The sequence below is a fragment of the Hyla sarda genome, chromosome 4, assembly GCF_029499605.1.
Source record: "Hyla sarda isolate aHylSar1 chromosome 4, aHylSar1.hap1, whole genome shotgun sequence".
NCBI lineage: Eukaryota > Metazoa > Chordata > Amphibia > Anura > Hylidae > Hyla > Hyla sarda.
In genome coordinates, this window is record NC_079192.1 from 142,729,654 (window position 1) to 142,744,518 (window position 14,865).

The following is a 14,865-nucleotide window of genomic DNA, read 5'->3' on the forward strand; positions in this document are numbered from 1 at the left end:
TATCTGCCCTTGCAACGCTTAGGTAATGCGTTCACTTTCACATAGTCACACAAGGATTTGCCCTTTATGGATTCTATCTATAAAATCTATGAGTAAATAAAAGGAAGCCAATTCACTATTCTGATCATATTTAAACAATACTTTAGGTCTGAAGGGAGAAATGGGACCTCCAGGACCACCTGGCCCGCCTGGTCCTCCTGGCCCCATGGGTCCTCCTGGGAGAAGGAAAGTGAAAGCTCAGGAGGCCGCACAGGAGTTCAGCACTAAATGCACAGGCAAGTGTACACATTATAGCTGTGACATTACACATATTACTGTTTTTATTAATTATACATATTCTTAGAGGTTTGTGGGTCAAACAAGATGCTTTAAAGTGAACCTGTCACATTGAAAATACTGTCCAATCCTCAAGCACCGAGATGATGCATTAGAGATAAGTAGATCTATTGTAATTTACACACTTAAATCTGCCCATTTTGGGCTCAGCTTTTTAGTACTGTACTGTACCTAGGTACTGTAGGTGGTCATACTTAATGACCCAGTCTTCCCTGTATAAGTATTCTTATAGAGCGCTGTCAATCATTGTGTAGGGCTTCCCGATGGACTCCTGAGCCCAAAATGAGTATAGATTTAAATTTATATTATACTGGAACTTTTTTAACAAAACTTTAGATCCATCTGTTTACTATAGGCACTGCTGCTCTATATGCTGCTTATACATCAGACAGCATTTTCAATCTGACAGGTTTCCTTTAAACTGTTCTTAAAGCCACAACTAAATGTTTTTATGTAATTTTATTCTGCATCTTTTTTTTCTGCTTGATTTCATTAACCATGGTATTGTAGATATCTTCCTTATAATTACGAATGGGGACAGATAGTGTAAATGGAGATAGTTCCCCCAGGGCACATCCTAGTCTCTGGTTGACAGGTATGTAAGGGAGCACTAGATGTGGAGGGTCACTGATCAAGCCACAAACAGTCTTTACTTAAAATATGCAACTCTTTCACAATAAGGAAAGCGCAGTCTCTGTATAACAATGTGGCTAGAGCAGGGCGTCTCCCTTCATGAAGTGCAATAGAATAATGGGGTGTGAGGTCATACTATTATGGTAGTCTTGAATTCTCTTAAAGAGTAGCTCCCACCATCCTTTTTTTTTCTATCCCTGCCTATTACCCATCATCTTTCCCTAACCCCCTCCCTGCTTTTAAATTATTATTTTTTTACTATGTTAAAAATCATTTTTTGTCTGCCTGGTAGCTACGCCCTTAGTTAATCTATATAGGGTGCATCCAGCTGTTTCACCACTACAACTCCCAGCTTTCCCTGACATCTATTGGCTGTCAGAGCAAGCTGGGAGTTGTAGTGTTGAAACAGCTGGAGGCACCCTGTGCAGAAAACAATTAGATAGGGCCATGGGCGCGGCGCGGCGCTACCCCGTTCCCTCCATCTGTTCCCCGATCGTCATGTGCAGGAGAAGTGGTTGGCCGGCCAGGGAGCCAATGCGCTCGCTCCCTGCCTAACTGATTGACAGGCAGGGAGCGATCGCAGGCTAAATGAATTAGGACCGATGCCCTGCCGCATCAGTCCGAATTCAGGCGTGACATCACGCCAGCCTGCAGCCGGCCAATTGGAGGGAGACCCCTAGTGGACGGTTTTCAAACGTTAATTAAAGCATTTTAATAAAAAAAAAAAAAAATAATGAAAATGTATTACATATGTACTACAACATATAAAAAAAAAGTTCATGACAGTGCCCATTTAAGTGAGAGGGGTTTACTACAACTGGTTGGCTCCTTGTGAATTCCTAAAATGTGTTTACATACTTTGGTGCTGCAGTGGCTATTGCAGTAGCAGTTTTATGAAAAAGTGTAGATTGGTTAGCCACTTAGGAGGGAATTTACTAAGAGTGGTGTTTGACATGCTAGTCTTAAGGAAACCCCGTAGTGTACAATCACACTAGATTGCCCATGCGACAGCCCCAGAAATCTACGCTGCCTGGCAGGGGTAATTGTAGTAAATTTGCGCTCTGGGGGGCCATGCCCACATTTGTGACGTTTTACCTATCTATGCCAGGCACATACTTTTACACCGAACCCCCTTAGCCTCTAGACTTGAAGCCCTAAAGGGTCTGAGAATACCTATGGGGGAAGACATCTATCTTTTACCCACACTCTCACTCTTTTGAGTATGTTCCTCTTTACTTATCCTCACTCTCATTGTAAAACATTACAAAATAGTACAAAAAGGCACCACACACATGAATGTACCGCAGTGTAAACCACCACCCTGGCAAACAGTGGTAAGTTACACTTCACCCTATGTCCTGTATAAACCATTAGCATCCATGAAGAAGATGCTAAGATGCAATTCTTACTAATAGTTATGTGTTCCATTCTCTAGTTCTCTCTTTACATAATATATAAATAGGAACAATTCCCTGGATCTACAGTTACAACCATTTATTTGCTTACTCTACATTGAAGGAGCCCACAGGTGACAAATAGGCACAACATGTTCTGCATATGCATTCTAGATAAGCACAGGAGTAGAACTAGTTCTATTAAAACCATTTCATAGTATTCTCATATCTATTATATTTGTTGTTCCCTGAGAACACATGAATATACTGTATATTATACATCTCTGCAGATGTGGTTTTCTCATAAACATTTACTGAGATAATGAAAATCATCCTTATTTATGTGGCTTTTTGTTACATACACAATGTCCACCAGACACATGGAGTTAACATAACTACTACAGTGTTTTATTTTGACAACTTGCAATTTATTCCCTGAAACCCAAATACATACTGATGACTTTAGATGTGCTGTTGAAATAGTCCTTGACACTTTTGCTGGGAGAGATAATGTCTTGAGAGAGCGATTCTTGATTATTTCAAATGTTAATGTGTACGTTAGTTGTTAAGAAGATGGCATTCATGTAACCGGATGCTAGATGCTATCATTTCTGATTTACAGATGTGTGTGTGTGTGTGTGTATATATATATATATATATATATATATATATATATATATATATATATGTCCAATAGGAAGCAAACAGCGGCACTCCAGCATTTTCAAGGAGAAGAAAAAATCCTTTATTCACCCATATGGTGCTACGTTTCGACTCACTCAATGGAGTCTTTATCAAGCATAAAGACTCCATTGAGTGAGTCGAAACGTAGCACCATATGGGTGAATAAAGGATTTTTTCTTCTCCTTGAAACTGCTGGAGTGCCGCTGTTTGCTTCCTATTGGACTTCTGTTGTTCTCATACCTGTGGTCGAGGTTGGAGCTGGCTGAGCACCCGCATTGACACTTTATAGGCTTGAAGCCCTGTTACGGTGCTCCTTCATCATATTGTTTATTATATATATATATATATATATATATATATATATATATATATGTACAAAGGGGGAGATTCATCAAAACCTGTGCAGAGGAAGAGTGGCGCAGTTGCCCATAGCAACCAATCAGATTGCTTCTTTCATTTTCCACAGGCCTCTTTAGAGGCCTGTGGAAAATGAAAGAAGCAATCTGATTGGTTGCTATGGGCAACTGCACCACTCTTCCTCTGCACAGGATTTGATAAATCTCCCCCATAAAGCTTTAGTACTTTATTTTGGAATAAGAAAACATCAAGTGAATGTTTCCACAGGCTTTCACTAAGCCACAGAATTATGTGTTGCCATATGGCTCTATGCACTGCCATGTTGGCGTTCCATGTCAGCTACTGCTCCCATGTCCTCCGACATCCAAGGACCAATCAACAGAAGTCTCCTCAAGCAATTTGTGTTCTAGTGTTTGTCCTCAATCACAACCTTCATTATTTCTACTTTCTACCATTTTTTTTACCATACTCCGGCAGCACTTGTCCCGTCACACATGAGCCTGCATTATTAGGTTTTCCTAATACTCTGTATGACTCTTACCACACGCTTCCTGCCAGCTGTGCCTTTTCTATGCTGCAGCAGAACCATCTAGTGGCCCCAGCAAAACATGGTAACACAACACAATAAGAACTATGGAGCAAGCAACCAAAATCATAAACAGGATAACCTCACAAAAAAGAACACGTATTAACATAGGTAGGCTCTGAGCACACATCACAGGCCAATGTTTCAAGCAACTCAAGTCTTTGTGTACCAAAAGATTTAAATTGGTTTTGTCAATTAAAGGGGTATTCTGGGCCTATTCCTTTGTTTAGGGGATAAGATGTCTGATCGCAGGGGTACCACCGCTGGGCCCCCGCGATCTCCGTGCAGCCCCCAGCATTCTGTGCTAGGCGCTATTCCCGAGACTGAGACGTGATGTCAAGGCCACGCCCCCTTGTGACGTCATGCCATACCCCCTCCATTCATGTTCCTGGGCTTATCCAGGAATAGAAAAACAGAGCTAAATTCTTTCAAAAACAGCTCCACATCTCTCCCCAGGTTGTGTGTGGTGTTACAACTTGGTTCCATTTACTTCAGTGGAACTGAGCTGCAGAACCTCACCCAACCCGGAGATGGGGAGATGTTTTTGTAAAAAAATTAGCTCTGTTTTTCTATTCGTGGATAACCCTTTTAATACCCATAATTTAGCACAATGCAAAAACTAGTAATTCCAATAATGCAAGAATGTTCTGCATTTATTGTTATACAATAATGGAATGGAAAGTTTCTGATTTTATTTGAAGACAAGTAACTAACTCAAGGAAGATTCATCATTTCTATAAATTTATATAAGCTGTGCAAAGAAGTGTTCAGCTCTCCTCCCACGTCCTGCTGCGTACGGACCATACCCAAAAAAGTGCAATGAGAAAAGAACTGATGTCCAGCGCTGCTCCCGTATAAAAGTAGAATTCTTTATTTAAGCATATACACCAACAGGTACAGTAGACACAGTAGTCACAGGTGACGCGTTTCAGCCAGGTGATGTGTCTCAGCCCACCAAGGGGCCTTAGTCATACTGTGTCTACTGTACCTGTTGGTGTATATGCTTGGATAAAGAATTCTACTTTTATACGGGAGCAGCGCTGGAATCAGTTCTTTTCTCATTATAAATTTGTAGAGTAACATTATACTTGTATTAGTTATTACTATGCTGTGTATGTAAATTGATTTGCATATACTGGGAAAACCTATACTATGTTCAGTACTAATACGTAAGTAACCTAAAATCAACCAGAAAGTTATGCCAGAAAGTTAAGCAGATTTGTAAATGGCTTCAATTTAAAAATCTTAATCTTTCCAGTACTTATCAGCAGCTGTATACTACAGAGGAAGTTCTTTTCTTTTTTAATTTCTTTTCTGTCTGATTACAGTGCTCTCTACTGACATCTCTGTCCATATCAGGAACTGTCAAGAGCAGGAGAGGTTTGCCTTTGGGGATTTTCTTGTACTCTGGACAGTTCCTGACATGGACAGAGGTGTCAGCTGAGAGCACTGTGGTCAGACAGAAAAGAAATTCAAAAAGAAAAGAACATCCTCTGAAGTATACAGCAGCTGATAAGTACTGGAAGGATTAAGATTTTTAAATAGAAGTAATTTACAAATCTGTTTAACTTTCTGACACCAGTTGATTTAAAAAAAGGGGGTTTCCACTGGAGTACCTATTTAATATTGTGATATGTGCTAACTTTATATGTTGAATTGTAAGGTGAGAACTGTGCTGTTCCTAATGATGACACCATGGCTGGTAAATCTGCTGAGAAGAACAATGGCATTCCTTCAAAGAAAGATGGTAAATACTATTATGTTATTTATAGACCTTAAAATCCGACCCTTCTCTAATAACACATTTTTCCTAACCAGACTGCACCATAAAGGCTATAGAGAATCCAACTCAAATTGCAAAAGTAAAAGAAACCTTTGGAGCCTGGATGACGGATTTCTCAAACCAAACCAGCGATGATAGAATTTGGATTGTGTCACATTTTTCAGGTACCTAAAAATAAAAAGAATCCAGAGCTGCCAACTGCTAAATAAAATGTTGGGGAGGAGTCAAAATTAAAAATCTAAGATAATATTCACCAATACTATGGAACTGTGAACTATATCATTAATTTTCCTTTTTTTACATTTAGTAGAAGATAGAAATGTATTTTTATATATATATATATATATATATATATATATATATATGTATATATGCAAATCAAAAAATGTTGCAGTCTCTTGTAATACCTTTTTTATTGGACTAACAGAATTTTGTAGAGACAAGCTTTCGGGATTCTTCCCTTTATCAAGTCCAAAGCAAATCTAAGCTCACAAGTAGAAGACACAGGTTACATCTCACAAATATGCAGGGGTTAAGACAATAGATGTGGAGAATTCACACTAAGATAGGCAAGAAATTGTCCGGCTATAGGAACATAGACTACATAGATAAGGATGAGAAAAAGGGGGAGGGAGGGGGGAGCAGGGGAGAGACTGGTAATTAAGCAGAACATAGTGAGATTTGAGTGGACTAAAACGGCTACTAAAATTAACTATATACTGTATATATACACTGCTCAAAAAAATAAAGGGAACACTTAAACAACACAATGTAACTCCAAGTGTATCACACTTCTGTGAAATCACACTGTCCACTCAGGAAGCAACATTGATTGTACACATTGGAGGACAACAATCCAGCAGAAGGACCGCTACCTCCGTCTTTTTGCAAGGAGGAGCAGGAGGAGCACTGCCAGAGCCCTGCAAAATGGCCTCCAGCAGGCCACAAACGTGCATGTGTCCACTCAAATGGTCAGAAACAGACTCCATGAGGGTGATATGAGGGACTGACGTCCACAGGTGGGGGTTGTGCTTACAGCCCAATACCATGCAGGACATTTGGCATTTGCCAGAGAACACCTAGATCGGCAAATTCGCCACTGGCATCCTGTGCTCTTCACAGATGAAAGCAGGTTCACACTGAGCACATGTGACAAACCTGACAGAGTCTGGAGATGCCATGGAGAACATTCTGCTGTCTGCAACATCCTTCAGCATGACCGGTTTGGCGGTGGGTCAGTAATGGTGTGGGGTGGCATTTCTTTGCAAGGCCGCACAGCCCTCCATGTGCTTGCCAGAGGCAGCCTGACTGCCATTAGGTACAGAGATGAGATCCTTAGACCCCTTGTGAGACCATATATTGGCCCTGGGTTCCTCCTAATGCTAGACCTCATGTGGCAGCAGTTCCTGCAAGAGGAAGGCATTGATGCTATGGACTGGCCTGCCCGTTCCCCAGACCTGAATCCGATTGAGCACATCTGGGCCACCAATGCCACGTTGCACCACAGACTGTCCAGGAGTTGGCAGATGCTTTAGTCCAGGTCTGGGAGGACATCCCTCAGGAGACCATCTGCCACCTCATCAGGAGCATGCCCAGGCATTGTAGGGAGGTCATACGGGCACGTGGAGGCCACACACACTACTGAGCCTCATTTTGACTTGTTTTAAGGACATTACATCAAAGTTGGATCAGCCTGTAGTGTGGTTTTCCACTTTGATTTTGAGTGTGACTCCATATCCAGACCTCCATGGGTTGATAAATTTGATTTCCATTGATAACATTTGTGTGATTTTCTTGTCAGCACATTCAACTATGTAAAGACGAAAGTATTTGTCACGATTCGGCTGGAAGGAGGTGGATCCTCTGTGCCAGAGAGGGATTGGCGTGGACCGTGCTAGTGGACCGGTTCTAAGTTGCTACTGGTATTCACCAGAGCCCGCCGCAAAGCGGGATGGTCTTGCAGCGGCGGTAGCAACCAGGTCGTATCCACTAGCAACGGCTCAACCTCTCTGACTGCTGAAGATAGTACAAGGGAGTAGACAAGAGCAAGGTCGGACGTAGCAGAAGGTCGGGGCAGGCAGCAAGGATCGTAGTCAGGGGCAACGGCAGGAGGTCTGGAACACAGGCTAGGAACACACAAGGAAACGCTTTCACTGGCACAATGGCAACAAGATCCGGCGAGGGAGTGCAGGGGAAGTGAGGTATAAATAGGGAGTGCACAGGTGAACACACTAATTAAGCCAACTGCGCCAATCAGTGGTGCAGTGGCCCTTTAAATCGCAGAGACCCGGCGCGCGCGCGCCCTAAGGAGCGGGGCCGCGCGCGCCGGGACAGGACCGACGGAGAGCGAGTCAGGTACGGGAGCCGGGGTGCGCATCGCGAGCGGGCGCCACTCGCATCGCGAATCGCATCCCGGCTGGGAGAGGTATCGCAGCGCACCCGGTCAGCAGATCTGACCGGGGCGCTGCAATTGCGAGGATGTTGCGAGCGCTCCGGGGAGGAGCGGGGACCCGGAGCGCTCGGCGTAACAGTACCCCCCCCCCTTGGGTCTCCCCCTCTTCTTGGAGCCTGAGAACCTGAGGACCAGACTTTTGTCTAGGATGTTGTCCTCAGGTTCCCAGGATCTCTCTTCTGGACCACAGCCCTCCCAATCTACCAAGAAAAATCTTTTTCCTTTGACCGTCTTAGAGGCCAATATCTCCTTCACGGAGAAGATGTCAGAAGAACCGGAAACAGGAGTGGGAGAAACAAGTTTGGGAGAGAAACGGTTGATGATGAGTGGTTTAAGGAGAGAGACATGGAAGGCATTGGGAATACGAAGAGAAGGAGGAAGAAGAAGTTTGTAAGAGACAGGATTAATCTGGCACAAGACTTTGAAAGGACCAAGATAGCGTGGTCCCAGTTTGTAACTGGGGACACGAAAGCGGACATATTTAGCGGAGAGCCATACCTTGTGTCCGGGAGCAAAAATGGGGGGAGTTCTTCTTTTCTTATCGGCAAACCTTTTCATGCGAGATGAAGCCTGTAAAAGAGAATTTTGGGTCTCTTTCCATATGGTGGAAAGATCACGAGTCACTTCATCCACAGCGGGCAAACCAGAGGGCAAGGGAGTAGGGAGGGGGGAAGAGGGTGACGGCCGTACACCACGAAAAATGGGGATTTAGCAGAAGATTCGGAGACTCTGAAGTTGTATGAGAATTCGGCCCAAGGTAGAAGATCTGCCCAGTCATCCTGGCGGGAGGAAACAAAATGCCGTAAATAGTCACCCAGGACCTGGTTAATTCTTTCTACTTGCCCATTGGATTGAGGATGATAAGCAGAAGAGAAGTTTAATTTAATCTTGAGTTGTTTGCAGAGAGCCCTCCAGAATTTAGACACGAATTGGACGCCTCTATCCGAGACGATCTGCGTGGGCAAACCGTGAAGACGAAAAATGTGTACAAAAAATTGTTTTGCCAACTGAGGCGCTGAAGGAAGACCAGGAAGAGGAATAAAATGTGCCATCTTGGAAAATCGATCAACGACCACCCAAACAACAGTGTTGCCACGGGATGGGGGTAGGTCTGTAATAAAGTCCATACCAATCAGAGACCAAGGCTGTTCGGGGACAGGCAGAGGATGAAGGAGACCAGCAGGCTTCTGGCGAGGAGTCTTATCCCAGGCACAGACAGTACAGGCCCGCACAAAATCAACAACATCCGTCTCCAGAGTCAGCCACCAATAGAAACGAGAGATGAGTTGCAAGGACTTTTTGATGCCCGCATGGCCTGCGAGGTGGGAGGAGTGACCCCATTTGAGAATCCCGAGACGTTGGCGTGGAGAAACGAAGGTCTTCCCTGGAGGAGTTTGCCTGATGGAGGCTGGAGAAGTGGAGATCAGACAGTCAGGAGGAATGATGTGTTGCGGAGAGACCTCTACTTCCGAGGCATCCGAGGAACGAGAGAGAGCATCGGCCCTAATGTTCTTGTCGGCAGGGCGAAAATGAATTTCAAAGTTAAAACGGGCAAAGAACAACGACCACCTGGCCTGGCGAGGGTTCAGCCGTTGGGCAGACTGGAGATAGGAGAGATTCTTGTGATCGGTGTAAATGATAACTGGAAATTTTGATCCCTCCAGCAGATGCCTCCATTCCTCAAGTGCCAATTTAATGGCCAGTAGTTCTCGATCCTCGATGGAGTAGTTTCTCTCCGCCGGAGAGAAGGTCCTAGAAAAAAACCCACAAGTAACAGCATGCCCGGAAGAATTTTTTTGTAGAAGGACCGCTCCAGCTCCCACTGAGGAGGCATCTACCTCCAATAGGAAGGGTTTAGATGGGTCAGGTCTGGAGAGCACGGGAGCAGAAGAAAAGGCAGACTTGAGCCGTTTAAATGCGTCTTCCGCTTGGGGAGACCAGGACTTGGGATTGGCATTCTTCTTGGTTAAAGCCACGATAGGAGCCACAATAGTGGAAAAGTGTGGAATAAATTGTCTGTAATAATTGGCGGACCCCAAAAAACGTTGGATAGCACGGAGTCCGGAGGGGCGTGGCCAATCTAAGACGGCAGAGAGTTTATCCGGGTCCATTTGTAATTCCTGACCAGAGACCAAGTATCCTAGGAAAGGAAGAGATTGACATTCAAACAGACATTTCTCCATTTTGGCATAAAGTTGATTGTCTCGAAGTCTCTGAAGAACCATGCGGACATGCTGGCGGTGTTCTTCTAAGTTGGCAGAAAAAATCAGAATATCGTCCAGATACACAACAACACAGAAATACAAGAGATCACGAAAAATTTCATTAACAAAGTCTTGGAAGACGGCAGGGGCGTTGCACAGGCCAAAGGGCATGACCAGATACTCAAAGTGTCCATCTCTGGTGTTAAATGCAGTTTTCCATTCGTCCCCCTCCCTGATGCGGATGAGATTATAAGCACCTCTTAAGTCCAGTTTGGTAAAGATGTGGGCACCTTGAAGGCGATCAAAGAGTTCTGAGATAAGAGGTAGGGGGTAGCGTTTTTTTACCGTGATTTTATTAAGTCCGCGGTAATCAATGCAAGGACGTAAGGAGCCATCTTTTTTGGACACAAAAAAAAATCCAGCTCCGGCAGGAGAGGAGGATTTGCGGATAAACCCCTTTTTTTAATTTTCCTGGATGTATTCAGACATAGCAAGAGTCTCTGGGGCGGACAGAGGATAAATTCTGCCCCGGGGTGGAGTAGTGCCCGGGAGGAGGTCAATAGGACAGTCATAAGGCCTGTGAGGAGGTAAAGTCTCAGCTTGCTTTTTGCAAAACACGTCAGCATAGTCCATATAAGCCTTAGGGAGACCGGTTACAGGGGGAACCACAGGGTCACGGCAGGGAGTGCTGGGAACCGGTTTAAGACAGTCCTTGAAACAAGAAGTACCCCAGCTCTTGATCTCTCCTGTGGACCAATCAAGGGTTGGGGAATGGCGTTGAAGCCACGGTAATCCAAGGAGAATTTCGGAAGTGCAATTGGAGAGGACCAAAAACTAAATTTTTTCGTGATGAGGTCCGATGCACATTAGGAGGGGTTCCGTGCGGTAACGCACGGTACAGTCCAATCTTTCATTGTTAACACAATTGATGTAGAGGGGTCTGGCGAGACTGGTCACCGGGATGTTGAACCTGTTGATGAGAGAGGCCAAAATAAAATTTCCTGCAGATCCGGAATCCAAGAAGGCCATAGTAGAGAAGGAGAAGGTAGAGGCAGATATCCGCACAGGCACAGTAAGGCGTGGAGAAGCAGAGTTGACATCAAGAACTGTCTCACCTTTGTGCGGAGACAGCGTACGTCTTTCCAGGCGGGGAGGATGGATAGGACAATCCTTCAGGAAGTGTTCGGTACAGGCAAAGATTCTCCATGCGGCGTCGTGTCCTCTCTTGAGGTGTCAAGCGAGACCGGTCAACTTGCATAGCCTCCACGGCGGGAGGCACAGGAACGGATTGCAGAGGACCAGAGGAGAGAGGAGCCGGGGAGAAAAAACGCCTCGTGCGAACAAAGTCCATATCCTGGCGGAGCTCCTGACGCCTTTCGGAAAAACGCATGTCAATGCGAGTGGCTAGATGAATAAGTTCATGCAGGTTAGCAGGAATTTCTCGTGCGGCCAGAACATCTTTAATGTTGCTGGATAGGCCTTTTTTAAAGGTCGCGCAGAGGGCCTCATTATTCCAGGATAATTCGGAAGCAAGAGTACGGAATTGGATGGCGTACTCGCCAACGGAAGAATTACCCTGGACCAGGTTCAGCAGGGCAGTCTCAGCAGAAGAGGCTCGGGCAGGTTCCTCAAAGACACTTCGAATTTCCGAGAAGAAGGAGTGTACAGAGGCAGTGACGGGGTCATTGCGGTCCCAGAGCGGTGTGGCCCATGACAGAGCTTTCCCAGACAGAAGGCTGACTACGAAAGCCACCTTAGACCTTTCAGTAGGAAACTGGTCCGACATCATCTCCAAGTGCAGGGAACATTGTGAAAGAAAGCCACGGCAAAACTTAGAGTCCCCATCAAATTTATCCGGCAAGGATAGTCGTAGGCCGGAAGCGGCCACTCGCTGCGGAGGAGGTGCAGGAGCTGGCGGAGGAGATGATTGCTGAAGCTGTGGTAGTAGCTGCTGTAGCATCACGGTCAGTTGAGACAGCTGGTGGCCTTGTTGCGCTATCTGTTGCGACTGCTGAGCGACCACCGTGGTGAGGTCGGCGACAACTGGCAGTGGAACTTCAACGGGATCCATGGCCGGATCTACTGTCACGATTCGGCTGGCAGGAGGTGGATCCTCTGTGCCAGAGAGGGATTGGCGTGGACCGTGCTAGTGGACCGGTTCTAAGTTGCTACTGGTATTCACCAGAGCCCGCCGCAAAGCGGGATGGTCTTGCAGCGGCGGTAGCAACCAGGTCGTATCCACTAGCAACGGCTCACCCTCTCTGACTGCTGAAGATAGGCGCGGTACAAGGGAGTAGACAAGAGCAAGGTCGGACGTAGCAGAAGGTCGGGGCAGGCAGCAAGGATCGTAGTCAGGGGCAACGGCAGGAGGTCTGGAACACAGGCTAGGAACACACAAGGAAACGCTTTCACTGGCACAATGGCAACAAGATCCGGCGAGGGAGTGCAGGGGAAGTGAGGTATAAATAGGGAGTGCACAGGTGAACACACTAATTAAGCCAACTGCGCCAATCAGTGGCGCAGTGGCCCTTTAAATCGCAGAGACCCGGCGCGCGCGCGCCCTAAGGAGCGGGGCCGCGCGCGCCGGGACAGGACCGACGGAGAGCGAGTCAGGTACGGGAGCCGGGGTGCGCATCGCGAGCGGGCGCCACTCGCATCGCGAATCGCATCCCGGCTGGGAGAGGTATCGCAGCGCACCCGGTCAGCAGATCTGACCGGGGCGCTGCAATTGCGAGGATGTTGCGAGCGCTCCGGGGAGGAGCGGGGACCCGGAGCGCTCGGCGTAACAGTATTTCATACGATTAGTTCATTCATTCAGATCTAGGATGTGTTATCTTAGTGTTCCCTTTATTTTTTTTAAGCGCTATATATATATATATATATATATTTTTTTTATGGACAAAAGTGTTGGGGCACCTACACATTACATCTACAGGACCTTACAGAACATCCCATACTACATCAAACTACAGTAATAAGAGGTTGCAGTTATAACAGCTTCCACACTTAATTTCTACAAGATATTGGATGTGTGTCGTAAATTGTACCACTCATCCAAAAGAGTATATGTGAGGTCAGGCGCTAATATTGGATGAGAGGGCCTGGCACACAATCTTTATTCTAGTTAATTCCAAAGGTGTTGAGTTGGGTTGAGGTCAGGAATCTGTGCAGGCCACCGTTCTTCCACACCAACCTCACCCAACCAAGCCTTTATGGACCTTGCTTTGGGCTCTGGGGCACAGTCACACTGGAACAGTAAAGGGCTAAACCCAAACTGTTCCCACCAAGTTGAATGCATTCCGGTGTCCAAAATATCCCGGTATGCTGAACCACAAAGATTTCCATTCACTGAAACTGCAGGCCTATGCCAACCCCTGAATAACAACCCCATAGCATTATCCCTCCTCCACCAAACTTTACAGTTGGCACAATTCAGTCAGGCAGGTAAAAAATTTTCTGGCATTAGCCAAACCTAGATTTGACCATCAGACTGCCAGATCGAGAAGTGTATGATGTCATGCCACAGAGCACAGTTCCTTTGCTCCAGAGTCCAGTGGCGGTGTGTTTAAAACCAGTCTGACACTTGGCATTGTGCTTGGTGATGTAAGGCTTATATGCAGCTGCATAGCCATGAAATCAAATGCCATGAAGCTCCCAGCGGGGCAGAGTCTTTGTGCTGATTTTAATGCCAGCTGAGGTTAGAACCCTTAGTGTTGGCGACATTTATGCATTTGGCAGCCCCACTCTGTATTTTTATCTGGTCTGACACTTCATGGTTGTGGTCCCTTAACACTTCAACTTTTTAGTAATATCACTCACAGATGATTATTAAAAATCTAGGAGGGAAGACATTTCACTTACTGACATGTTGTAGTGGTAGACCCTACTGTAGTACTTTACTGGAATTCACTCAGAATGGCCCATTGTGTCACAAATGTTTGTAAAGGCGACTGCATTGGTAGGTGCTAGATTTTATATACCTGTGGCAATGGGACTGAAAGAAACACCTGAATTCAGTGATTAAAAGGTGGGTCCCAATGCCCATGTAGTTTTTGTCACCATATGCCTATAGAGTGACATATTTTTTTTAAGCTCTGTTAAAAGCTATAGTTGTCAGGAAATGTCTGAAAATCTCAAAATAAAAAATGCATGTTCAGTATGGGTAAATGGGAAATGGTTTATTTGAATAATGCATTTTGCAGTGCGTGGGCTAACTTTTTGTTATTCGGCTTTTTTCCCTGCAGGAATAATAGTAAAGGAATATGAAAACATAACTGCCTTGCTGAGTGATAACTATAAGACCACAAAACTGCGCTGGTTCTACCATGGATGTGGCCATCTTGTGTATGACAATTCACTGTATTACCACAAGGGAGGATCTAATAAGATTGTAAGGTATGGATTTATTCACTTATGTTTACAATGTAAAAAATTAC

General features: G+C 45.3%; 1 protein-coding gene across 1 annotated transcript in view; it reads left to right on the top strand.

Moving 5' to 3' along the window:
* GLDN (gliomedin) overlaps positions 1-14,865 on the top strand; it is a 44,599-nt gene that overhangs the window by 27,747 nt on the left and 1,987 nt on the right. The window contains exons 6-9 of the mRNA XM_056572296.1: positions 147-275; positions 5,654-5,737; positions 5,809-5,937; positions 14,674-14,824. Coding sequence (XP_056428271.1) covers positions 147-275; positions 5,654-5,737; positions 5,809-5,937; positions 14,674-14,824 — 493 coding nt within the window. The remainder of the gene's footprint in view (positions 1-146; positions 276-5,653; positions 5,738-5,808; positions 5,938-14,673; positions 14,825-14,865) is intronic.